The 27527-nt window shown below is 43.1% G+C and overlaps 1 protein-coding gene across 6 annotated transcripts in view; it reads right to left on the bottom strand.

Moving 5' to 3' along the window:
* Window positions 1-20827, bottom strand: part of SLC39A6 (solute carrier family 39 member 6) — a 33607-nt gene extending 12780 nt beyond the window's left edge. Inside the window, exons 1-7 of one of the 6 annotated variants that reach the window (XM_030551614.1) lie at window positions 20591-20827; window positions 16881-17606; window positions 14152-14332; window positions 13727-13896; window positions 6119-6331; window positions 5036-5102; window positions 1935-2312 (exon numbers count right to left, since the gene is read on the bottom strand). In XM_030551614.1, coding sequence (XP_030407474.1) covers window positions 1935-2312; window positions 5036-5102; window positions 6119-6331; window positions 13727-13896; window positions 14152-14332; window positions 16881-17597 — 1726 coding nt within the window. In that variant the 5' untranslated portion in view covers window positions 17598-17606; window positions 20591-20827. Of the gene's footprint in view, window positions 1-1934; window positions 2313-5035; window positions 5103-6118; window positions 6332-13726; window positions 13897-14151; window positions 14333-14573; window positions 14637-16880; window positions 17607-19944; window positions 20060-20422; window positions 20500-20590 lie in introns of those variants that run through there. The other 5 variants (XM_030551613.1, XM_030551616.1, XM_030551612.1 and 2 more) reach the window with 5 other exon arrangements.
* Between the last annotated feature and the right edge of the window lie 6700 nt (window positions 20828-27527).

Here is a 27527-nt window from a genome sequence, read left to right as displayed (position 1 = left end):
CTTCTGTTTATGGTGGCAGGAACTTGTCCCTTTATTATGTTTAATGTTGTAACAATAATACCACCAGAATTCTAGTATACCTTAGTACCTTTGAGTTCTATCCCATTCCAATAAAAACAGGTCCAATAAAACCAAATACATACATGCTGGAATATAGTAAGGAATCATTATGAATCTGAGAACTCATTTACTGCAAATGAGAAGGTTTATTTCAGCCTAATATTTTCCTGCAACCAAAAATAAACTAATATTCTTTTCATTCAAATACTTGGAACCATTAGGAAAAAGATTCCTGGAATTTCCCTCCCCATAAGATTGGCAGGTTGGGCTGTCCCATATGACATTTTAGACAGATCAAATGGAAAAATCCATCTTTCTAGTAGTCTAGACATGAATCCGTTAATGAGGCCTTACTAAATTGGCTGGTCTCATTCGTTAGATTGCATCAGCCTTCCTTTGTATTTTACTTTACGTCCATCAAAACCATCCTTTCCCAAATGTCTCACAAATATACTTAGGATAATTGATACTTCTTGGCTTTTATTACATGCAAATCATCTTATTTTTCCTACCACGTTTTCACTACTGATAAGCTGGAAAATTTAGATTCAGTGGTCAAATTTTTATCTAAATTTTTAGATCAGAAGCTCTCCTGTAATATTACATTATGAATTGGATACAGAATGTGTGTTTGTCCACATCATTGAAAAATTACTCTGAAGTCCAAAGAAATAACTTATACAATATCACTTAGTCACCCTTCCTCATGCAAACAAGAAAAAGGAATTCAGCTCTGCAATGTGATTTACAGTAAAGCTACTGCCCTTGAACTGACTACAGTGCATTGTTGCAAATGAACCAACATTAAAAATGAATCCAACATCTGTAGAGCAATGAGTGCATCTAGAAACAATTAATCTTCCATGATCTTGACTTGTTGGTGTTGATTACTCATTTAAAAAATTCCCCCCCCCATCACTACCTTACTTTAGGTCAAAAATTCTCATTATCCATCTTGCTAGAGAAAGGTAGGGGACAGCCAACCTGACCTCACTTGTCTAATGTCCAAAATGCAGTGTTGCATATATGATTTTTGTGAATAGCTCATTAAATCTTTCCAAGAAAACTACAGCATTCCAGTATGACAGAACTGAAGCAACAGAACATGCATGAGAGAAGGAATAGGGACATGAACAAACTATGCAGGAAGAGGAGATATTGTTATATGTTTAGACAAGCTATGGTTTAAAAAGTCACAGGATATACTTTAAAACATTGAGTCAAAAAGTTTAGGAACCCCTGCCTTAGGGACTCTGGACAATTAAAGTATGAATTCTTATCTTGGTGAATGTCAATGAAGCTTGAGGAAAAATATGAAAGCCGATGACCTGATTAAAATGAAAACTGGAGACTACTATAGACAGGCTATAGGACTGAGGACATGGGATCACCTATCTTTATGAACACAGCATAGGGAGAATTAACATCAAGCCTGAAATCAGTGAGTGCTGCTGGGTGCTCAGCACTTTTGAAATGTGAGGCCAACTACTTAAGTACTTAAATCATGAATTTAGGTGCCTATCTTTAGGCTCCTAGTTTTGAAAATCTTGGTCTGATCTTCTGAGTGTAAAATAATTAAAGCAATATTTATAACATTTCTTAAAGAAACAGACGATGGGAAGTTATCTGGTCATTATCCTTATTCCTTTCTCAGCTGCAGCAAAGTCATGGTTTACTGTTTGGCACTAGCTATCCAGGTTTCCAATCTGTAACCTTGACTGATCAATTCAAAACCCACTAGCAGATCATTGGCTAATTTATTACGGCAAGACTCTTATCTGATATCCTCTCACTAGAAGTTAAGTGGCAGCAGAGAAACAATTTTACCTTGCTGTTATTACATGAGAAGGCAAAAGAATTGTATTAACACTTACCAATGGCTAAGCCATCACTGAAGTTATGTAGTCCATCACCCATAATCACCATCCAGGCTAGAGTAGCTATCCCAGCATCCTTCAGCTCTTCGCGTGAGTAGCGCTGACTGTGGCTGTGTGGATGATGGTTCTGGGTATGATGGTGATGCAGAATATGATGGTAGTCATGATGATGGTGACTCAAATGATCTGACTGTCCAAAAGTGTCATGTAAATGTGAATGACATTTATTTCTACACCCCCTGGATACATATTCATTGTCAGCTTCCTCTTGATGGGAATGAGCTATCATGACTTCTTCTTCTTCTTGTACCACAGGTTGCTGAGAAATGAAGTGTGATGGATCTTGTGACTCTGTCCCTAGGTAACCTTCAGGCCCTTGTAAATAAGAAAATAAGACTGCATAAATGTACATAAAAATAATCACATACAATTTATGTTACAATAAGAGAAAAGCAAGGAAATTCAGAATTGAGGCTAAGTATGGCAATATTTTGAATGACTTTCCACAATACTTTCCTTTTAAATGTCATTTCAAATTTCCCTAAACTCACCATGAAATTCAACAGAAATGTTACAAAACTATAAAAACAAAGTCTTAATTCCTACCTCGTCTCTAAAGACTCATTTCCAAAAAAACAAAATTCCCACAAGTTCTACTCGGGTAATCTAACTTTTTTCAGCTGATGCTATAAAAATAATATATATTAACAATAGATTATACCATATTACATATTAAATCATTTGCTAGTTTAACTATGTTTCTTAAGCACAAATGTGTACAGTTTACTTTTTCAGCTTGCACAATTTGACTTGTAGACCAATTGTTTTGAAAATTAAAAGAAGTCTGAAAATCACATTGCGTGTACTTTTCATGAATTTAGGCTGAATTATAAGGCACCAAAATCAGAGAAGTTATAATATAAGGATCAATTCTGACTTTTTTGTGATATAGATGTAATTAATTAACCACTACATGCAAATCCATAAGTCTGAACTTCCAAAAAAATAGTCAGACATATGCAGAGAAGAAAAGTATGTAGTACAGAAGGACATATTAAATGTTTAATACAACTTGCTGTCAAGTTAGATCAGCTAAATTAAGAATTGGCTCTAACTGGCGCTTCAGTTAAATTCTTTACCTGCAGTGAGTGACACTGAAAGAAGTGCACAATTCTTTTGTATATTTTTGGTTTTTTTGGGGGGAGGGGAGGGGAGATGAGAGGGGGGAATGTAATTGCCATATAATCCTGAAACAAAAAGCCCATTGACCTCAACATCAATGGGAACTGGTTTCTGCAAAAGAAGGTATGATCCATATAGCCACATGAAAACTACAAATGGGGAATCAGTAAAACTGAATGAATTCCACTGCGATACCTATATGCAGATAATCTCAGATACAGAAGAGTTCTGGTTGAGGCTACATGATCATGCAGGACATGCAACACTGAGCCAACATATGAGCTCTTATGTATTCTCAGGAGAGAGTGTGGGGTACTGTCTAATCAAACAGATAATATTAGTTTTCCGGTAGTTATGGTCAGTGTTAGATGCTTGAGGTGCTTAAAAAACAAAGACAGAAAACCGGAGAAAATAATGCAACTAAAAGAAGCCAGAGATAAATTTATCATGCCAGAAACACTATCTCCTGTTAGTTACAGATAATGATTGCAGGAGATAAACCCATATGACTTGGGGTCTCTGCAAACTGAACAAAGTTCCTTTTTTAAACTATGACTATTTTGGTACTGTTCTACTCTGTGAAGCAGTTCATGCATTTTGACTCCAAGAAATGCTTCTGAGATGGTGTTTTGCTCAAGAATCTGAAAAATGAGTTAAAGCAATAAAAGTGAAAGTAACTCTTTCTAACCCTGAACACAGAAACATAAATAAACCCAAATCTCCATTTATTTTTTTCAGTTTTCTGCAGTTGGGTATATGACTCAGCCTTGCAACAGGATCTAGAGGAGAGAGTGGAGGTCCACAGGGGAAGTAACAGAGGCATACAAGGGCACATCTTAAAATCTCTAATGGGGTAACTGGAGAACATGAAGTCCAGGGTTTAAAGGAGCGAGGCACAGGTGCATAAGTCAACTTCATCTATGATTTCAATCCATCAACTTCAGTGGCGTTCACAAGGATGCGTATATTTGTTCTCAGACAGAACACTGCTGTACTTTGACAAATTTTTGACATCAGCTCTCCTCCAGCAAATACCACACTAATATGCAAGACATTTTGTAATGATATTTTCACCTCAGAATTGCTTTAATCTCACTCTTGCTGAGATGAGGTATTTTGATCACACTATAATTTAAAACCCAGAATGAGATTACTTAATGTTAAGCACACACATGCCCTGTTTACTCCTACCTTACAATCCAAGTGCTTATCATAGTGGATATTTCAGTAGCCGAGCACATAGTACTGAAAAGCAGCCTATAAAAATCAAAAAGCTCAATGTTTTATTGCAAACTTGTACCAGAAGATCTGGACGTTTGGTGGCACTCTTGTTCCATGAAATTTTTAAGGTGTTTTCATTAACGGTCTGATTTTGAGAAATGCTGAATACCTGCAACTTCCCTCTCCCCAATTAACCTCATTTAGAATTGTGGGTGCTCAGCCATTCTTAAAATCAGATTGTCAGGCCTTTGAAATATGTAAGCTTGAGACACAGACTCTTAAAAAAATCTTTTCTCCATAGAGTTACAGGTACTATTAGTCTAGAAATTGGTAGATGCGTAAGCATCCTAAACTTCTGTAGACAGAAGGGCTTAAACGGAACAGTTTTGATTTCCAGTGCTCAATCCTGGATCACAAGGGTAGACACTTAAAAATTCAAATAGTACATGGACTATTTCAAACTCCTATCACCATTAAAAAAAAAAAAAAAAAAAAAAGGTTAAAAATCAACTTAAAGTCAATCCTCTGCATACTAATGTGTATCAAGTTTTTGGTTCAGGAAAGATGTAATTAACCTAGCTATATAGCAATCCAGCCAACAGTAAGTGAAAGGATCAATGAGCCTTCAATAGCATAGAAAAGATTCTTTACCCTTTTGATTGATACAGTTGTGCAATAGTGTTACTGAGACTTACGATAATCTGCATCTAATTTTTCTTCATTTGTTGAAAACTTCTTACTTTCTGCATCTTCATTTTTTTTCTGACTCCAAAAGAAAAATCAAAGTTATAAATATTTACTTATTTTTCATGATGTACATGAGCAACATGGTATATTTATAAAATTATGCAGTATGAAAAATCAAGAGGACAGCATGGAGATACCCAAAGAATGCATAACCAGGAAGAGTACTAGAATGTCAGCAGAAGCAGAGTAAAAAGGCAAAGAATTAGCTAGGGTACAGAGGGGAAAAAAAGAAAAGTCACAATGAGCAGACATAAGTATTATTTATACAGAATTACACAGCAACTATAGTTCTACTTTATACTTGAAACACCTCTAAAGCCTAACAAAATGCCATTTCTTTTCCCCTGTTGTAGTGTTTAACTCATACTCAAATTTCGAAGAAATGTCTCATTAAAACATGATGAAAACCAAGCATCTGCTCTGCCTGGGAACTATTTGCCCAGAGTTACCTTACAATGAGCAAAGAAGTTTAGCTGTAGTTATGGAGACTGAGCCTCCCACCCTCATGAGTATTTCTCACCTATTTTTACACTAGGCAGCTTGCTATAGTGGACACCATTTCAATATCAACAATTTACACTCACAGTAGTTAGAATAGGAATAACACCAATGATGTAACTGTAAGGACTACCACAACAATCCCAGTAGTAACCGCTTGGGATTTTTGGAGGGGGGAGGAGAATGGTGGGGGTGTTGTTGTTTTAAGATAGCACTCACTGTAGATCAGGTCTTTCACTGTAACTTCAAGATAAACAATTAAAAGATGCAGACTGAATTATCTGCTTATGTAAGAACAATTAACAGAATTCTTCTTTATAGGAATATAAATACACGTCTACTCTGAAGGAGTAAAGATGGTTAGGATCACTCAAAGTATACTATTATATACTCATAAGCAAAAATTGAGTTTGAGCACATTCCTCATTAGCTACCAAATCTAATCAACAAGCCACTCTCTACAAAAGAATTTTAATATCCACAGACACTAATATTACATAGTACAGTGAGGCTTCAAAATGTAATTTCCTTACCTTTTTCTTCTTGTCTTTAAACTGCTTAATTAAAGTAATCAAATGCTCAGCTAGAAACATGAAATACAGGCCTCCAAGGGCTGTCAGTCCCTTCCATGTGGAATCCAAATAAGCAGTTTCTTCTACACTTTGAAAGACAAGATGCTTGAATAGGGCATCTTTATTTTGTTCAAGTAAAGGTTTCTCGTGGTGATGGTGATGATTGCCATGAGACTAAGAAGGATTCAAAAGACAAAACATTCAAGTTCTACTAATTCAGAACAAATTTCAATACAACAGAAGAAAAAAAAATGAAAGATGTGCTCTGCAGCTCATTTTTATTGACTCGAGAGATGAATCTTATTACTTTCTTAATGTGAGAAATATAAATGAAAACAACTCAAAATGGATTAAATGGCTGTAATGTTTGTGGACAAAGGGTAATATTTAAAGAGTACATGCAGACCCCCAGCCTTCACCCTCTACCAAGTATGCATATGCACCTTTCATTATAATGGTTTACAATATTAGAATACTCTTGCTAAAACTTCAGCTAGTAGTGGCGGCCCAAACCACCATTTTTATTGCCTCATCTTTAGCTGACAAAGAAGCTAGGAAAATTCCTTTCAAATATGGACCACGCAATAATGACACAAGCCTTTGCCTGCTCTCCACAGAGGACCCCATCTCTGGCACTCTCCCTCATTGGAAGGCTACTAAAAACAGAGCTGGACAGCTTTTAGAGCAGGAAAGAAAGACTTCTGCTTAACTTTTGCATGAGTTTGTCTTATTCCTGAAAATTCTGCTGCCAATATATTTTTGAAGTGGCAGCAGAAGTAATTTTGTTTAATGTACATGTTGATTAAATTTATGTTTTGAAACAGAAAACCATGTTAATTTCCTATGACAATATGTAAATGGCTGGTTAAATAGAGCAGGAAGGATCAAAACAACCATCTGCTAGCTAAAAGAGATCCTGCAACTGAGGCAGATTAGTGTTAAGGTGAAAAATGAATAAACCAGTGGACAGAAGCACCATTATGGAGATTGAATTTTAATACCAGGGAAACAAAAAACTAGGTATTACATTAAAAGTGCTCTAAAAAGACTACTGATTAGCACTAAAAAAAAAAAAATCAAAACTACAGGCGAGTCTCATCTTACGCTGGGGTTACGTTCCGCTGCCAGCATGTAAAGCGAAAATCGCGTATAGTCAAAATTACATTGAGTGTAATGGCGGGCAGAATCACCCGCACTACAGGTACAGTATTTAAATTGTTATTTTTCTCTTTTTTGTTTTTGCCAACCACGCAAAGCTGAATTCGCGCATGTTAAATGCGCATAAGGTAAGACTCGCCCATATTCCCTTTCCCACTGTGTTGCAGGTACGCTGGATCTAGGGCAGCAATTAAACAAGTCAACTCATATCAAGACTACTTTGGGAATAGTGTGGGGAAGTTATTTTGCGTTATTTTGTTTGGGTTTTGGGGGGGTCAGAGGTGGGTGGGCAGGCATCCAGAGAGAATAAAATTACACCTATTGAACAGGACAAAATCATTAGGGAAAAAATGGATAATGATAAGTTTACAACTGAGAGTGAAAATTAGTATAGTAGTAAATTTTTAAGATGGAGATAAAAATTCTAGATTATGTGTCTGACCAGATTTAATTCCTTAGGTCAAATTTTGAGACAGAGGTGCATTCCCCTAAAAAGCGCCAATGCATTCCTAAAGTAGAGGTTTTGTGCAGTATGAAAGAAGAAATCCTCTGAGGACCAGATTGATACCTGATATAAGCATGGAACAACTCCCATAAAACTCTCTGGATCAAATAGTGACAAACAGTTTAAGTGGGTTGGAAAATGGGTGTAAACTAGGGCTGTCAAGCAATTTAAAAAATAGCAGGATTAATTTAACTGTTAAATAATAATAGAATACCATTTCATTAAATAGTTTTGGATATTTTCTACATTTTCAAATATATTGATTTCAATTACAGCACAGCACAGAAAATGTACAGTACTATTTTTTATTAGAAATATTTGCACTGTAAAAAACAAAATAGTATTTCAATTCACCTAATACAAGTACTGTAGTGTAATCTCTTTATTATGAAAGCTGAACTTACAAATGTAGAATTATGTACAAAAAAATAACTGCATTCAAAGAATAAAACAATGCAAAACTTCAGAGCCTACAAGTCCATTCAGTCCTATTTCTTGCTCAGCCAATCACTCAGACAAACAAGTTTGTTTGCATTTGCAGGAGATAATGCTGCCCACTTCTTGTTTACAGTATCACCTGAAAGTGAGAACAGTCATTGGCATAGCACTGCTGTAGCCAGTGTTGCAAGATATTCATGTGCCAGATGCACTAAAGATTCGTATGTCCCTTCATGCTTCAACCACCATTCCAGAGATCATGCGTCCATGCTGATAACTGGTTCTGCTCATTAACCATCCAAAGCAGTGAGGACTGACGCATGTTCATTTTCAACATCTGAGTCAGATGCCACAAGCAGAAGGATGATTTTCTTTTTTCGTGGTTCAGGTTCTCTAGGTTTCTGCATCGGAGTGTTGCTTCTGAAAGTATGCTCTATATCTTGTCCCTCTCAGATTTTGGAGGGCATTTCACATTCTTAAACCTTGGGTCAACTGCTTTAGCAATCTTTAGACACTCACATTGGTATCTTATTTGCGTTTCATCAAATCTGCAGCAAAAGTGTTCTTAAAGTGAAGAACATGTGCGGAGTCATCATCCATGACTGCTGTAACATGAACCATACGGCAGAATGCGGGCAAAACAGAGCCAAAGACTTACAGTTCTCCCCCAAGAAGTTCACTCACAGATTTAATTAATACATTATTTTTAAACGAGCATCAACAGCATGGAAGCAAGTCTTCTGGAATGATGGCCGAAGCACAAAGGGGCATAATAATGTTTAGCATATCTGGCACATAAATACCTCGCAACGCTGATTACAAAAGTGCCATGCGAACGTCTGTTCTCACTTTCAGGTGACATTGTAAAGAAGAAGCAGGTAGCATTATCTCGCGTAAATGTAAACAAACTTGTCTGTCTTTAACGATTGGCTGAACAAGAAGCACGACTGAGTGGACCTGTAGGCTCTAAAGTTTTACATTGTTTTGTTTTTGAGTGCAGTTACAAATGTAGATTTTTTTTATGTAAGTTGCACTTTCATGACAGATTGCTCTACTGTACTTATCTGAAGTGAACTGAAAAAAAACTTTCGTTTGCCATATTTACAGTGCAAATATCTGAAATAAAAGTAATATAAAGCAAGCATTGTCAACTGTTCATTCTGTGTTGTAACTGAAATAAATATATTTTAAAATGTAGGAAAACATCCAAAAATAAGTTTCAACTGGTATTCTATTGTTTATTGGTGCGATTAAAACTGATTGTGATTTTTTTAATCCTTATTACTTTGAGTTAATCACCTGAGTTAATCGCAACTGACAGCCCCAATGTAAACATTAAAGTAGCGTAGCTTGTACTAAACTAACATTAAGTGTGAAAAACAAACATGTCTTGAACATTAAGGGACACAGGAGCACAAAAAGCAACTTTCAGGAAGATTCAAGATAAAGCAAAAGCAGCCTGATGAAAGGGTCAGAGCTGTTTTTAATTGCTAGCTGCTTTTCCTGCTCCAATCCCTGGTGTGAGAATTACCCTTAATTTACCCATCCACCTACCCACCCACTGAATGCCAAATTCGAGCAAGTTTTACTACCTTAATATATGCACCCAAGTTCCTGTCCCAGTTACGACATTGCTGAATTTAGGCCCGAAGGCTAGTACTTAGTAGCACTTTTGTAAACGAAAAGAGTACTATTGGAGATTCTTATGAAGAAGTGTATAGGAATTAGCAGCAGTGCTGTTTTTGTTGCTTCTTTTGGAAATTTTCAAGTTAAGATATATTAGCAAAAGTATGGCTGAAGCATCGAGAATACTGCTTTCACAAAGCCAGCCTTCCCTAAGGTTTGTAAGTAAAGTACATACAATAAAGCACGCTGGATTTTTAGGATACTTTCCCCCCAGCGCAGAGGCCAAGAGACAAATGCCTCCAGAATTTGAGAAACAGTTCAACAATATAATTAACTGAAGGAAAAACCTACACACACAGAAAGTAAGGCTTTCAACTCACTCCATAACACTTTGTTCCTGTACTGTAAGTCCAGCTCAGACTTCCCTAGAGGCAGAATTTTATAGTGATCTTAGTCCAGTTTTATTCTTGACCTAAGCTGAGTCTCTTCAACCCCATCACATGGAGTAAGTGGCCTGGTACTAGTCCTCTCCAAGTGCTGTGTTCCCAGTATTTCTCAGATGCTCCATTCAGAGGATAAGCAGTGTCAGCATTTGACTGTTGCAATTATCTCTCCCCCCTGACATTGGAAAGAGATAATGGAACTATTTCTATTTCTCAAAGAAAATCAGGAGGTGAGGTAAGAGAGTGAAAAGAAAAAAAAAAATCAGAAAGGATTCTAAATTACTGATCTACAAAGGCAACTTGTGTGTGAGGGACAGAGTAATGTACCAGAATGTTGCAAACCAACGCATGATGGTGCAATTGCATGCATTGTGGGGAACCCTGGGTTAGACCAGAAACAGCAGCTACAGTTTTACAAAGATTATTTGAAGGCAGATCGGGGTCGGCAACCTGTGGCATGCGTGCCAAAGGTGGCATGCAAGCGGATTTTTAGTGTCACTCTGCTGCCAGCCAGGGTCCTGGCTGCCGACCCTGCTCAGCCCATTGCCTGCCTAGGTGAACGGAACCCCAGACCAGCAGCAGGCTGAACGGGACCAGGCCCCGGTTGGCATGAGCTGGTGGAGGGAACCCTAGACTGGCAGCAAGCTGAGCCGCTCAGCCCGCTGATGGTCTGGGACTCCGGCCGCTGGCCTCTTGCCAGCAGGGTCCCTGCCACCAGCCCTGCTCAGCTGCCGGCCTGGGCTACCAGCCCTCCATGCTGCTCACCTTGCTGCCTGTCTGGGGTTCCAGTCATCAGCCCCCTGCCAGCCGGGGTCCAGGCCTCCAGCCCTGCTCAGCCTGCTGCAAGCCTGGGGTATCGGCAGCAGGCCCAAGGCTCTGCTCCTGGCCTGGGGGTTTGTAGTCACCCCCAGCTGTGGCCCACTGGCCCCACGCTGGGGCAGTGAGGGGTACAGACAGGGACAAGAGGGGGTGCAGTTCAGCACCATCTTAAAAATTGTTCCAGGCTTGGATATTTTTAAGTCCCGGTTTGCTGCTTATATGAGACCACATCTGTGTTTCACCTTGTGTGTGCCCTCCGTTGCCATTTTTCCCCCCCCCAGTGAGAGATGAGGGAAACATTTGACAAAATGGCAGCTCCTAAGAAAGCAAAGTTAGATGTCCGTTCATTTCAGCCTTCTTGGACAGACATTTGGATTTATTCAAAAGGACTGTGCTGTTTATGCTTTCTGTTGTGAAAATGTTGTTTGGTCGCACATCAAGAGTTTGACGACATTTTGAAACGAAGCATGAGAAAAACCTCTCGATGAAGCAGACAAGACTGAGTCAATCAAAAAGGCAGTAGCAGGATATGAGACGCAAAGAAGTGTTTTTAAAAGCTTAAGTGTGAGTAAAAATCAAGCTACAGAAGGAAGTTACAAGACTGCACAGTGCATTGCAAAAAACGGGAAGGCCGTTTACAGATGGGGAATATATAAAAAGGTTTTTCTCAGTAGTTAAGAGATTTTGGTCAATAATTTGTCAAATAAAGATACAATCATATCTAAAATAAAAGAACTGCTTATCTCTGCCAGAACAGTTGAGAGATGCATAAGCAAAATGGCAGAAAATATTAAGGAAAAGCAGACGACTGCATTAAAAGACACAGCAGTGTTTAGCGTTGCAGTTGATGAGAGCGTAGATATAAACAACGTTCCACGTTTGGCAGCTGTTGCAAGATATTGTGCTTCTGATGAAATCCAAGAGGAATTTTGTTGCCTAAAACCCCTGCACGGCACAACAAAGGGGGAAGATATAGTGGAAAGCTTTGTAAACCATTTTGAAGAACAAGAGTTGACATCAGAAAAATATTGTGTGTGACAACAGATGATGCTCCTGCCATGGTCAGAAAACAGAAAGGATTTGTTAAGTTATTTGAAGATCAAATTGACCGCCCAACAGTCAAATTTCACCATATCATCCATCAAGAAAACCTGTGCTCTAAAATTTTTCATTCAGAGCTTAATAACGTGATGAATACAGTGGTGTGAATTGTGAGCTTCCTTGTTGCTCGATCTGCTTTGACTCACAGACAGTTTCAAGCACTGCTAGAAGAGATGGACAATGCTTATAACGACATTCCACTTCACAGCAACATTCGGTGGTTAAGTCCTGGCAAGGTTTCGGTGAGCTTTGTAAACTGTTTGGAGCTTTGTAATCAAGGTCTTTTTGTTGGAAAAAGGACAAAACTACCCCGAACTGGATGATGACAAATGGCCGCATAAGCTCATGTTTCTAACTGACATCACTGCTCACCTAAACAAACTCCATCTCTGTCTCCAGGGTGCAGGGCAAATGGTTCTGGATCTTTTTGAAGTCTGGAAGGTATTTGTTGTAAAACTGACAGTTTATCGGGATATTCAAACTTCGACTTTCTGCTATTTCCAACTCATAAAAGAGCTATCGACACGTTGCACTGTCAGTGTCAATGAGATTGGAATGTACATGCAAGAACTGGGATCAGAATTTTCTGACAGATTTCAAGATTTCCAGCAATTTGGCCCAATGCTTTCTTTTCTAATTAAACCTGAAAAGTTCAATGAAAGCGACTTGGATTTGTCTGTATTTCAGTGGATGGGTGTTGAAGATTTCTAAATGCAGCTCATTCAGTTGAAAAGCTCAAAACTGTGGGCATCAAAGTTCCTAGATCTGTGGAGTGCAGCTGAAGCTACCAAGAGAGACCATGAGGTCTCTATTCTGACCTGCTGGACGTCCTTGCCAATGAAATTTAACTGTCTGGAAAAAAAAAATTGTGTTTGCAATACTTTCAGCATTTGGATCCACATACCTGTGAAAACAGGTATTTTCACACATGAAATCTGTCCTCTGTCCCTCTCAGAGCCGGTTAACAACTCATCACTCAGAAGCCTGTGTGCAGCTTAAAGTATCCAAATATGGGCCAGACATTGGAAAACTTAACAAGGAAAAGCAAGGGCAAGGATCACACTAAACTGATAAAATCTGCATTTTAATTTAATTTTAAATTTAGCTTCTTAAACATTTTAAAATCCTTAATTACTTTACATATAACAGTTTAGTTATATAATATAGACAGAGAAAGAGACCTTCTAAAAACATTGAAATGTATTACTGGCACACGAAACCTTAGATTACATTGAATAAATGAAGATTTGGCACACCACTTCTGAAAGGCTGCTGACCCCTGAGGTAGATAATCTTTTCTTATTACGGTAATACAAGTTTTCATCAATGTCAATAAACCACTAGGTTTGGTAGACAGTCAAAGCTAGTGTTAGTAGGCTTCCTCAAGCACTTAACATCAATAATAAAGTAATAAAGCCATATTTCACTAACATTTTTCAAAGTTAAGATGAATGATTTAATATGAGTAACAATACTTACATGTGGAAGGAGATGTAAAAAAGCATCTCCGCTCAGAGTCCCAACAGCCAGTGACACAAGGAAACTTAGAAGAAACTTGAAAAATACACGATTCATCAGAGGTATCAATATAACACCCAATAAAGAAAGAAAACTGATGATGGAGATTGATATAAAGCCACCAATCCAAGCTGGTAAGAGAAATACAAAATATATCAGATGATGCTTGCTTTCTTCAAAACACTGATTTAGATGTTAATAACTAAGAAAATCCCCAGGATAAGGGTGTCTAGAAAGAACTCTTTGTACAGCACATAGAAAAGTTAAGTATCTAAGAAAAAAACAATAGTTTAGAATCTAAATATTTATATTAGCTATAAAAAAAGCAAAATTTCAATGATTGTTAGTAAGATTTATTCTAAATATAAAAAGAAATTAAAACCTACCTATTTGCAAAGAATTGCTTTTTGGAGGGCTTTCAGCCTTTTCACTAGCTGCATGCATTATGCAGAATTCGCCATCAATCTGGTTAACAATTGCTGGACAAAGATAGCTGAATTCTGTAGCAGTCAACAATACTTGTGTGTTTATTCCATGAGATGTCATCAGTTTTGATACATTCAAGCACTGCAGAAAGAAAAAACATGTTTAAGATTAAGAAGGACAGAAGTACTATCACATCCTAGAAAAACTGCAAGAGCAGTCCAATACCAGTTCAAAATACAGTAGCACCTCCCAAAAACAGTGAAATCAATTTTAGCCAAGGTTGGTAACAAGCTGACTTCGGCTAAATAAACTTTTGCAAGTTTCATTCTGAAATAAGTGTCAATGCACATGCACCAAAATAATTAAACCTATCAGTTCACACCTTTTGTGGTTTGTATTCAAATTTGTGTATAGATAGAATCAGCCTCTATTCACTACACTCTAAGCAAGATGACAGCCATCACTGAAGACTTTGAAATCCAATTTTCCTCAAGGTTCTATCCTTTCTTCTGCCTACAATACATGTTGCACACAGCCTGAAGGAGGTGGACAATGCACAGCAGTACGTTTCTTGTTCTATGGGCTAGCCTCAGCCTCTGGACTGGAGGGGTAATTGGACAACGCTGCCAGCTGGATGCATGAGCTGTCTGATTCTTAACTGAAGGAAGACAGAATTCATGCTGGGGGAAGAAGTCATTTGTATGAGAGGCTCGCAATAAATCTTTTCAATCACACCATTTCTATCAAAAGCCATGTTCTGAACACATTTCTTCCCGCAACCATCTTTGTACTGCACTACTTGCTGTCTTTAAAAGTCTAGTAATTCCTGTTTAGTAGGGCTGCCAGCCTTGTTTCTCCTCTGCTGGTGAAGAATGCAATATCAGGCAAGTCTCATCTTATGCTGGGGTTACGTTCCACTCTCAGCGCATAAAGCGAAATCACGTATAGTCAAAATTACATTGAGTGTAATGGCGAGCGGAATCGACCGCATTACAGGTACAGTATTTAAATTATTTTTCTTTTTTGTTTTTGCCGACTGCGCAAAGCAAAATTTGTACATGTTAAATGCGCGCAAGATGAGACTCACCTGTATGCTTGAATACAAGATTCAGAACCTGTGATTATGAGCACACATACACACCCTGAATTATTTAGCTTAGCTACCTCGAGAAGGATAAATAGACTTTAAAGAGGTCCTGCTGATTTTTAAGGTCCTTAAAGGTGAAGGATTTGGCTGTAAGAAAAGCTCTCATTACAGTGGTTTTATTTAGTGACACCAACCAGCAGGTCCATGAGCATTCCTTTCCCCTTTTAAAAAAGCAAGAGAAAAGACAGACATTTTATTTTAATTTCAGTTTGTGTCTACAAAACCTCCCCAACCTCTTAAAAAGAGAGGTAGGATCAAACACTCACTAAAAAAATTAAAAAGTATGTTTGTGATTGGGTTTTAATAATCTGTGCAACAGTTCCAGTGGAAGGTAGTAGTGGGATGAATATTTACATATTACTTTAATAAAAGCCAGATACTTCAAAATTAATTGGACATATAATCAAAAACAAAAGTCTTCTTTTTGGGAAAAAAGCCTTCCATTTTAAATAAGAGGACAACGAATGACAACTACCATGTCCTTACTAAGGGCAAGTTTACACTACAGTGCTACATTGGCGCAGCTGTGCCACTGTAGTGCGCCTTGTGAAGACGCGCTACGCCAATGGGAGAGCACTCTCCCATCAGCATAATTACTCCACTTTAGCGAGAAGCAGAAGCTACGTCAGTGGGAGACATAGTGCCAGTGTGGACAACGCACAACTTGTATCACTTGGAGGAAGATCATTTTTCAGGGACAGAGATGCAAGTATCTATGACAGCTCTAATAACAGAAATAAAGAATGCTTAGACAGCTTTCACCAGAGAATGAGGATGTTTTACAGAGGTGATTATTTTCCCCATTTTAAAAGGGAAAAGTTAGGCACAGCAAGACTTATTTGCCTGATCACAGAGCAGTAAGCCACTTGCAGTAGGGCTCCCAACAACTAGAATACAAGTTAATACTAAATTATATTTACCCAAAGATGATTAGTAAATATATATAATGAAACTTGCATAAAATCCATACTTAAGTTCCAAGGCCTCTCATTGATTTCTATGTAGGATGAATTACTTTCTGTCCTAGCCTTTTACTTCCAGCAGAAAAATGTACGCCTACTTGGAATAACTTCAGCAACATGTATGGTTACAGAAATGAAACTTTCAAAAAGTATTTATTTATTTATTTACTTACTTATCTACTCTTTTCTACACCATAAGAAAACTTGTTTTCCTGTAACAAGCATCAAAAACTTTCACATACTTGTGTCAGAAGTTAACTAGTCTTAAAATGTTCTCCTAAAGAGAGAAACCAGAAGGGGAAAAAAATAAAAATATCAAATATTACAACCCAGTGTACAAACCAGAATGCACAACTATCCTCTTGTACCTGGGCACAACATGGATGTAACATTCCTACTGGAGTGTAAAATTATTACATAGCAAATTATGTCTGTGTATATTTCAGATTTTACACACCCCTCCTCCAAAAGCTTGCATCAAGATTCCTAGAAGTTAGATGAATGTCTATGGAAGCAAACCATGCTAACACACTTCTAATGGGAATATGCCCCCAAGAAGAGTACAGAACACTAGTCTCACCTCTTGTGTATTGTGGTTTTTAAATTTAGAATACATGTAACTTCCTCTTTCAGATCCCCTTAGGGAAAGAAGTGATTCATTAGCTTTTCCATTAACAAGTAAACTCACACTGCTGCTTTCTGTAACATTCATGTCACTGGGGCTGGTTAGACTTGTATGAACAACAGGCTTCACTTCTCTGGTTTCTGAATTCTGTAATACAGGATTGCCATCTGTAGCAGTAGTGTTGGTAGATGCAGTTATTCCCATAAGAGTGTTTTTGTTGCTTATCAAGTTCTGCTTGTGCTCAGCATTTTCTACTCTTTGTAATTCCTTTGCCTGACCATTACTAGGATCTTTATTTACACCACCAGTTTCATGATTTGGGCAATCTGTTCTCTCAAAGTTTTTGCTTAGCACAACATGGTTATGATGAAGATGGTGATTATGATCGTGGCCAGTAGTGATCCTTTTCACTCTATCTATTCCTATGTTTTGCAGCAACTTTCTAAATCCTTCAACAGTCAAAGTATTGTTCTCCCCATAACGATGGAAAAGTTCCTGAAGGTGATGCTTCTGCATAAGTGTTGCCAATTCAGTGTTGATACCAGCTGCCTTATCTAGAATGAATTTCTCAGTGGTCTGTGCAATAGTAGCCAGCTCTACTTCATGAAGGTGACTTTTGCAGAACAATATGGAAAATGACAAAAGAAAGGCCATCAGCAGCTCATTCTCCATTGCAGCTTCCTGTAAAAAAGAAACGACAAGAGAAAGTTGAGACAGCACATATATGCTGTAGTGCAACTCACTGGCTAATTTAGCTGACCTGAATTATTACCCGAAAAGGTGCAATAGCCAGGGGAGTATTTTTAAGTTAGTACTTGCACAGATCCATCAGTTGAAACCTGGCTTATATTGGTTTAGCTTGTTGGTAAATTTACAAGAGGCAAGCTAAACCAACATAAACCAGTGAGAGAATCATCACGCAAAAGTTCATCTAGTTTAACAACATTGGTTTAAATTGGTGCAATTTTTGTTTAGAACAGTCCTGCAAGATAGCGTTTGACCAAACTCAGCATTGCAGTAGGCAGGAACTGTGCTGCTGAAGAACTCAGATCAGTGGTTTGCAACTGTTTTTTCTGGCGACTCAGTTGAAGAAAATTGTTGATGCCCGTGGCCCAATGGAGCTGGGGATGAGGGATTTGTGGTATGAGGGGCTATGGGATGGGGGTGAGGGCTGTGGGATAGGGCCAGAAATGAAGGGTGTGGGAGGGGCTCTGGATTGGGGTGCAGGCTCAGGGGAGGGGCTGGAGATTGGGGTGCAGGTTTACCTCAGGTGGCTCCCAGTCAGCAGCACAGCAGGGGTGCAGAGGCATGCTTCCTGCCTGTTCTGGCACCACAGACCACGCTGTGCCCCAAAAGCAGCTAGCAGCAGACCCAGCTCCTGGGCTCAGGAACTGGCCAATGCTCGCACAGAGCCGGTGCTGGGTCAGTGCACGGGGGCCCCCCCTGCCTAGGAGCCAGACCTGCTGCTGGCTGCTTCTGGGGCACAGCGTAGTGTTGGAATAGGTAGGGACTAGCCTGCCTTAGCCGAGCAGCACCACCAACAGGACTTTTAACAGCCCAGTCAGCGCTGCTGACCAGAGCTGCCGTGTCCTAGTCCCTTCCATTTCGCAACCCAGTTCTGGATCACAACCCACGGTTTGAAAACCACTGCATTAGAGCAATGTAAAAAAGCAAGATCCTGAACTCCTCATCATTAAGACGTCGTGACATACCTAGTAAGAGTTAGAGTGTGAATTTATTTTCTACATAAATTAAGGCTTATTCCCACATTTGGCCTAACTTATTCCTGTAGTTTCATTTTGATACAATAATTTCTGTTTTTTGTAAACAGTTCTGTAGTATTCCTGTGAGCTATTAAACATTACCACATTTCATTCCAAAGGTGCAGACAGAGATAAATGACAGAGAAACTATATACAAATGTAAGTTTGAAAGTGCCTTTATTTGGTCCTTTGACCAAGAAGTTGCTATAACATTTGTAATGTTTTATGCAAAAGGAAACATTTAATTGTCAAATGAAGTATATATATATATATATATATGCCTAACATTTTAAATCAGTATTATGTTGCAGCAAAGACTATACACATTTTTGAAGCCTGCTATTACAAATAACTACACCTAAATGTACAGTTACTCCTGTGCTGATTCCCACTAACTCTAATGAAATGCCATAAGATAGGAACTACAGATTCAGGCCCTTGAACTCTGATTCTGCAAACACTTAAGCTCGTGCTTAATTTTACAGATCATGGGACTACTCAGATGCTTTATTTGAAGCCTGTGCAGGAGCACTTGCAGTATCAGAATCTTAGCTTAAAAGTAGACAAAGTGTTTACTTCATATTGTGGAGAAGTTGCCCCATATGTTCCATGGATACTGAACACTACTCAGTTAAGTATCCCACTGAATATGGGCAAGAGTACCTTCAAACACTTAAGATTTGTACTTCAAAATTAGTATCCACTTCTTATCAATCTAATGCAACTTCCCTCCAATTATCTCCAATGCCCCGGACCGATCCCCTACTGCATTGGGGCCATTTCTAATATTAAACAAATTGCAAAGAGATGAAGGCAGCCCTAGAAAGATGCTTGAGAAAGACAGGCATTAATTGCACGCATGACAAAGAACAGCGCGCCGGGGCTTGGGGCCTATCACGGAGTGACCCGGCCCCGGCGAGTAGCTCGGGGGCGGCTCGGAGAACAGTGCAGCTCTCAGTACAGCGGGAGCGTGCGGGGTCGAGACCCACACGCGGGCAGCCGGGCGGGCTGGGGGTTGGGGCACTTCCTCAGGCAGGCAGCGGCCTCCGGGGGCTCCGCTGCGCCCATGCGCCCCGCCCAGCCACCGCCCCTTGCCCGCCTGCGGGGAGCGGCGGGGGCTCGCGGGAGCCAAAGCCCAGCACCGGCGCGCGCCAGCCCCATCAGCCCTCGAGGCCTCCCCGGGGAGTCACGGCCCCGCAGGCCCGGCCCGGCCCGGCCCCGCCTCCCCTCACACCGCTCCGGCGGGGACAATTCACCTCGACCTGCAGCGGCCCAGCTCCTTAGCGCGGCCCCGCCGCCCTTCCTCTTCCGGCTTCAGTCCCAGCGGGAGTGAGACCGGCGGAGGCCAGACCCGGCCGGCCGGGCAGCCAATCAGGATCTAGTGGAATGTCACAGGTTGACTCCGAGCCAATGGGCACCGGAGCCGCGAGCCCCGTCCCCTGGCGGCGAACACAGGCCAGGCCACGCGCCGGCCTGTCTGGTTGCCCCTGGTGCCCGCGCGCCGCGTCCGGGCCGTTCCATGGCGCGGGGTTCGGCTGTTGGCGCGTCAGCCTCGGCGGCCATGGACTGGGGCAGGGCCGGAGACCCCCCTGGGCGGCGGTTACTGCCCGGGAGACCCCGCGGAAGGCGGAATGGCCCCGGCTGGGCTGGGCCTGAAGGGCTGCCCGGTCACGTGCCGCGCTCCGGCGGGGCCCCTGGCCCCAGAGTCCGGGCGGGCGCGGAGGAGAAACTTGCCTGGGCGGGGAGCTCCGGGCGCGGGGACCCTTTGGCGGCTGTCTGGCTGCTGCTCAGGGCGCGGGGGGAGGCGAGGCGCTGAGGCAGGGGCGTTATAAGGCGCGGGGCGACTCGCGGCGCCGTGGGCGCGGCCGGTGCGTGGGAGTAGCCGGCGCCTGCTGCTCTCACCTTCCCAGCAGCCAAAAGACCTCAGGGGGGAAGCCGAGTCTCGCCTCCCCTCGCCTCGGCAGTGCCGCAGTCCAGGCCTGGCCGTCCCCAGAGCCCCGGGGTGCAGCTCCGCTCTGCTGGTGGGCTGGTACCTGCGCTGGAGGCGGGCTGCGGTTTCGCTCAAGTACCGGTTCCACATTTGCCTTTGTAACCCGAGGGTTGGACTCTGTTCAATTTTGGGTGACCGGATGTCCCGATTTTACAGGGACTGCCCCGCTATTTGGGGCTTTTTCATATATAGGCTCCTATTAGGCCCCCCAGCCCCTTCCTGATTGTACACACTTGCTGTCTGGTCACCCTAGTTCATTTCAAGCTGCAGTTGTGCTTTCCCTAGGTTAGATCCACACCTCCCTGAGGCAAAACCAACTCTGACAACCCAGCAAAGCCTGACTTCAGTATTGTGATGTCTGCATAGCCTCTGTGGGGCATCTCAAGTGGCCTTGGAAGAGTTCCCTCTCCCCTCTGAGCCCTAGTCATGTTGTTTTTAAAACGTGTTTGTAATTTATTTTCTAGAGTTTATATTGATTGTTAGCTGATTATAACTAACACAGGTTGACCTAGTCACATTCATTGTGTTTTCTTAAGTTGTCTGTGCTGAGGAAAGGTTCCTTTTAATATTTCTGGGATGGTGGGGGGAGATATTTGAGTGTATAGGGTGAGGGTTTTTGAGAAATGGCTTATAAATAATGTAACAGTTCAGGGCACCTGCACCTGTATTCTCTTTGATCTTTCAAGGGCACCCAGTCTAGGCTCCTGGACCCTCAACCATCTCCTCACCTGGGCAGAGAGCCATCATCTCTCTCCCACTTGACTACCTTTTTTTCCCCAGGCTGCACAATGCCCTGCCTACACTATGATATCACTGGCATGCCAGACTGCCTGAACAAGTCAGAATCTGTGCTTTGCTTTCTCTTCAAAAGCTATTAACGTAATTATTAGCAGTTAGAAGTTACCACACATTTTTGCTAAGAAAGCACATTTTTCTTGAGGTGAAAGCCTTACAGAGAAAACAGCACAAATCTACCATCATGCTCATAAGCTTAGCAGAGATCATCTGCCCATTTCCAATAAAGGCTGTGGTGAAGGAGTTAGTCCTTCAAACCACCTTGGAGTTTTTCTGTGCTTACAAGTTCATAACAGCCTCAGCTCAGAAAAAGCATGCTGACAGGGCTCAACCTGTATCTTTATTAAGCTTTTGGGCTTTTGATCTTAAGAGTCTGGGAACAGGTAATTAGACAGTGGTCCCTTCCTCAGAGCATAGCTTCAAAAGTTGGGTTTGTGCATAACTGGCAACAGATATTTGCATTAACCTTCCCATAGCTACTTCTCAGGAACTCCACATGTAATGCCCAAATTATCATTCTTGTCTGCCACGTCTAATACAGTCTGTTGATCGTCCAAGTGCACAATAATACACAATATTTGCATTTATATTGCAGGAAATTGCCGTATCTGTCACATTTCCCCCCTTAAAGACTTGAGTGTAACTAGTGTGCTTTAGCAGCATCCTGGGGAAACCTTGACTTATTTCCTGGACAGATTTATTTCCTGGGATGGTGTTTCTGACATGACCTTTATAATTTCACATTTCATCTATTCAGATAAACATTCTGCTGGCAAGACAGGATATATCCTTCAAAAAAATCTATAGAGTCATTTGATGTTTGACAAACATCCTGCATGATTTCTTTCCTTAGAATCTCTGAGGTCTTACATGCCCTTCTTAACCTTGTTCCCCCAAAATCTTTGGGTGTGAATTTGAGACCTGATCCTCAGATTCCCATATCCCATGCAGCTTTTAGGGAGTGTGTGTGGTGTCCCTTTGTCCCTCAAGGGGTCAGCTGCCCCACTGCCCCAGAAGTAGCAATTCCTTGGCCCAAAGGGAGTAAGGAATAGCTTTCTCCCTATGAAATGACATTTGATCTTGCACTGCTTCTAATAACAGTGAGATTGGGCGAGGCAGGTTTTTCAGACCTCTCCTACAGCCAAATTCCTTTATCCCACCTCCGAAGAGGTCCCAGGTACTCCAGTGACCTTACCTCAGCTTTTCTTGGAGGAAGGAAGGAGTATTGATCTACCTCACTGAAGTGGTCATTTGATCCCCATGTGTAGAGTCAGGGTTAGCAGAAGCAGCGAAGAATCCTGTGGCACCTTATAGTCTAACAGACGTTTTGGAGCATGAGCTTTCATGGGTGAATACCCACTTCGTCAGATGCATGTAGTGGAAATGTCCAGGGGCAGGTATATATATGCAGGCAAGCTAGAGATAATGAGTAAGTTCAATCAGGGAGGATGAGGCCCTATTCTAGCAGTTGAGGTGTGAAAACCAAGGGAGGAGAAACTGGTTTTGTAGTTGGCAAGCCATTCAGTCTTTGTTTAATCCTGAGCTGATTGGGTCAAATTTGCAGATGAACTGAAGCTCAGCAGTTTCTCTTTGAAGTCTGGTCCTGAAGTTTTTTTGCTGCAGGATGGCCACCTTAAGGACTGCTATAGTGTGGCCAGGGAGGTTGAAGTGTTCTCCTACAGGTTTTTGTATATTGCCATTCCTAATATCTGATTTGTGTCCGTTTATCCTTTTCCGTAGCGACTGTCCAGTTTGGCCGATGTACATAGCAGAAGGGCATTGCTGGCATGTGATGGCATATATTACATGTGTGGACGTGCAGGTGAATGAACCGGTGATGGTATGGCTGATCTGGTTAGGTCCTGTGATGGTGTCGCTGGTGTAGATATGTGGACAGAGTTGGCATCGAGGTTTGTTGCATGGATTGGTTCCTGAGCTAGAGTTACTATGGGGCGGTGTGCAGTTACTGGTGAGAATCTGCTTCAGGTTGGCAAGTTGCCTGTGGGCGAGGACTGGCCTGCCACCCAAGGCCTGTGAAAGTGTGGGATCGTTGTCCAGGATGGGTTGTAGATCCCTGATGATGTGTTGGAGGGGTTTTAGCTGGGGACTGTATGTGATGGCCAGTGGAGTCCTGTTGGTTTCTTTCTTGGGTTTGTCTTGCAGTGGGAGGCTTCTGGGTACACGTCTGGCTCTGTTGATCTGTTTCCTTATTTCCTCGTGCAGGTATTTTAGTTAGGAGAATGCTTGGTGGAGATTTTGCAGGTGTTGGTCTCTGTCTGAGGGGTTAGAGCAGATGCGATTGTACCTCAGTGCTTGGCTGTAGACAATGGATCGTGTGATGTGCCCGGGATGGAAGCTGGAGGCATGAAGATAACCTACCGACCACTATGCCTTTCGGTATAGGGTGGTGTTAACGTGATCATCACTTATTTGCACCATGGTGTCCAGGAAGTGGATCTACCGTGTAGATTGGTCCAGGCTGAGGTTGATGGTGGGGTGGAAGCTGTTGAAATCATTGTGGAATTTTTCCAGAGTCTCCTTCCCATGGGTCCAGATGATGAAGATGTCATCAATATAGCGTAGGTAGAGAAGGGGCGTGAGTGGATGAGAGCTGAGGAAGTGTTGTTCCAGGTTGGCCATAAAAATATTGGCATATTGTGGGGCCATGCGGGTGCCCATAGCTGTGCCACTGATCTGGAGGTATATATTGTCATCAAATTTGAAATAGTTGTGTGTGAGGATAAAGGCACAGAGCTCAGCAGCCAGTTGTGCTGTAGCATCATCAGGGATACTGTTCCCGACAGCTTGTATTCCATCTGTGTGTGAGATGTTCGTTTAGAGAGCCTCTACGTCCGTGGTGGCTAGAATAGTGTTTTCTGGAAGGTCACCAATGCATTGTAGTTTCCTCAGGAAATCAGTGGTGTCACGGAGATAGCTGGGAGTGCTGATGGCATAGGGTCTGAGTAGAGAGTCCACATATCCAGACAGTCCTTCAGTGAGAGTGCCAATGCCCGAGATGATGGGGCGTCCAGGATTTCCAGGTTTGTGGATCTTGGGTAGTAGATAGAATAACCCTGGTCGGGGCTCTAAGGTATGTTGATTTGTTCCGGTGTTAGTGTAGGGAGTGTCCTGAGTAGATGTTGCAGTTTCTTAGTGTATTCCTCAGTGGGATCTGAGGGAAGTGGCCCGTAGAATTTGGTGTTGGAGAGTTGTCTGGCGGCCTCCTTTTGGTAGTCAGACCTGTTCATCATCATGACTACCAAAGGAGGCTGCCAGACAACAACTGGAGTGGAGCATATGCTTATAAAATTTGCAGATGATACCAAGCACTTTGGAGCACAGGATTAGAATTCAAAACACCCTTAACAAATTGGAGAATTGGTCTCTTGAGCTAAACTCCAGGCTGGGCCCCTCTCTCTAGATTGGGCTGAAGTGAAACCCCAGAGCCAAACACTTCTCCTCCTGGGCAATATGCTCTGACCTTTAATGGGCAGATGCTGCTTAGCACTGACAGAGCAGCTTTTCCTGGGGGATTCTCCCAGCATTTTCCAATAGTGGGAAAAAAAAATTAAAACCCCATTTGACTGCTGGGGACAGAGCCATAGAGAGGGGGAGCAACTTGTCCAAAGTCTCACAGGTCAATAGGAAAACCAGCAATGGAACCTAGGAGTCCTGCCTCACAATGCCCTGGTGCAGTCACTGCTGCAGAGCACGCTCCCTCTCAAAGGCTGGGGGACCAGACATGAGGGCCTGGTTGTAATTGCAGCTGTGGGAGGGAGTGTGCAGCAGTGGTTAGTGAAGGGTCCTGGAAATAAGTGTTAGGATATAGATATTCAAGCCTGTTTGCAAAGGCCTATACTTTAAGAATTTAGGTGTATTCTTATCACTTAGCTTGTTATAGAGGTATAAAAGAAAAAATCAAAGATCACTGTCTGTGTAATGGCCTTCTCTTACTGTGACAGGCTAAGGCCTTCAGCTAAGATGTAGTTAGGCAGCCATAAGCTGGGAAGTGTATGGTCACATCCTCACATTCCAAACTAGTCACATTGAAATAAGGTGCTATTGGGCTATTAGGAATACAGTCCTGCCCTGATATTTCTATCAACTCCAGAGAAAGGGAAAAGCCTAGAAGATAGCATCCTGTCTGGCAAGAACTCACTTATCAATAGACACAGCTGGAAAACCCTTATGTCTGTATAGATGTGTGTAACGAGGCGGTGTGGCTCCCCTCCTCATCTGGGAGGGTTGAGCCCCGTCAATCATCCATAGGGGTGGGGCCTCTAAGCGGAAGTCCTGCCCCCCAGAGGGTCAAGCGGCGACCCGGAAGAATAAAAGCCGGCCCTCAGCCCTCAGTTAGAGCCCAGCCACCGTCGGGAGCAGACCTGTCCATGGGAGCGCCCGAACCGCGGGCCAGACCCCACGACGGCTTCTCCACCCCACGCCCGGATCCTGCCCCGCACTCGGCCCCACGGGCCTCTCCCATGGGTCTGTCGGGGCCCCGCCGAAGCCCTCCCCGAAGCCCTCGAGCCGCCGGCCCCCGGAGTGGACGCCCAGGAATTGGACCCTGCTTCGGATGTGGGAAGGCCAGTCACTTACAACGGGACTGTCCCAAGATGGAGTGTGATTTTGGGCAGGTCTTTGCCGGGGAAGGCCGAGCTCGGCGGCCCCAACCCCCCAAACTCACGGTCCCAGTGGTCGTAGGGGACCGTGCCACAACGGCCCTAGTGGACTTGGGCTGTGGGCAAACGCTGATCCTCCGGGCTCTGGGACCACTGGTCGACCCTGGTTTGGGGTCCATCCGTTTGCAGTGCATCCACGGGGATGTCCGACCCTACCCGAGTGCCCGGGCCCGTTTGACGGTCAATGACCTCATGCGGTCATTGGTAGTCAGCTTGGCCTTCCGACTAGCCTACCCCGTGATCCTGGGACGCGACTGGCCCGCCTTTGAGGGGCTCCTCCGGTCCATACCGGCCTTTGAGGCCGAGCCCCAGGAGCCCCCGGTGGAGACAGAAGGGGATGCCGAGGAGGTTGGGGCAGGAAACGCGGAGGCCAAAGGCCAGGGGGAAGAACCCCCCACCACCAGACCTCGCTTTGACACGGACTTCTGTCAGGACCAACGGGCCGTCCCCACACTCAGCCGGGCCTACAAGCAACTGGCGGCAGTCGATGGATCCATTGTCGACCCTCACAGTGCCACGCAGTGGCCACACTTTGAGCTCCGGCGGGACAGACTTTATCGGGTCGAGCGGGACCCCCGCACACGGGAGCCCCGGATGCAACTTCTCGTGCCCTGCTGCCACCGATGTGCCGTGATGAGCCTGGCCCACGACGTGCTGGCTGCGGGACACCTGGGGCACGAGAAGACCCTGGCCCGAATCCGGACGCGGTTCTACTGGCCGGGGCTCAATAGGGACGTAAAGCAGTACTGTAATTCCTGTCCGGGGTATCAGTTGGCCGCCCCGCCTCGAGTGCCCAAGGCCCCCTTGGTCCCCATGCCATAGGTCGAAACGCCGTTCGAACGCTTTGCCATGGGCCTGGTAGGCCCACTGCCCCAGGGTGCGGCTGGTTTCCAGTATATCCTGGTCCTGGTCGACTATGCCTCCCGGTTCCCAGAGGCTATTCCCCTGAGGAGCATCACGGCCCGGACCATTGCCGGCGAGCTGGTGAAGGTGTTTTCCCGCGTAGGATTGCCTAAAGAAATCCTGACCGACCAGGGCACTAACTTCACCTCCCAGTTACTGGAACAGGTCTGCCAACTCCTGGGGGTGAAACAACTGCACACCTCCATCTATCACCCCCAGATGGATGGGTTGGTGGAACGGTTCAATCGGACCTTTAAGACCATGCTAAAAAGGTTCCCAACAGACGAGCTACGCCACTGGGACCAACTTCTACCACCCCTGCTACTAGCCATCCGGGAAGTTCCCCAGGCGTCGACCAAGTTTTCCCCCTTTGAACTCTTGTACGGGCAGAGGCCATGGGGCCTCCTGGATTTAATGAAGGAGACGTGGGAGCAGTCGGCCTCCCCAACCCAGGGCCTCCTCCAGTACGTCC

This window comes from Gopherus evgoodei, chromosome 2 (assembly GCF_007399415.2).
Source record: "Gopherus evgoodei ecotype Sinaloan lineage chromosome 2, rGopEvg1_v1.p, whole genome shotgun sequence".
Lineage (NCBI taxonomy): Eukaryota > Metazoa > Chordata > Testudines > Testudinidae > Gopherus > Gopherus evgoodei.
Note: the sequence above shows the minus strand (reverse complement) of the source record. Positions and strands in the feature narration are given on the sequence as shown.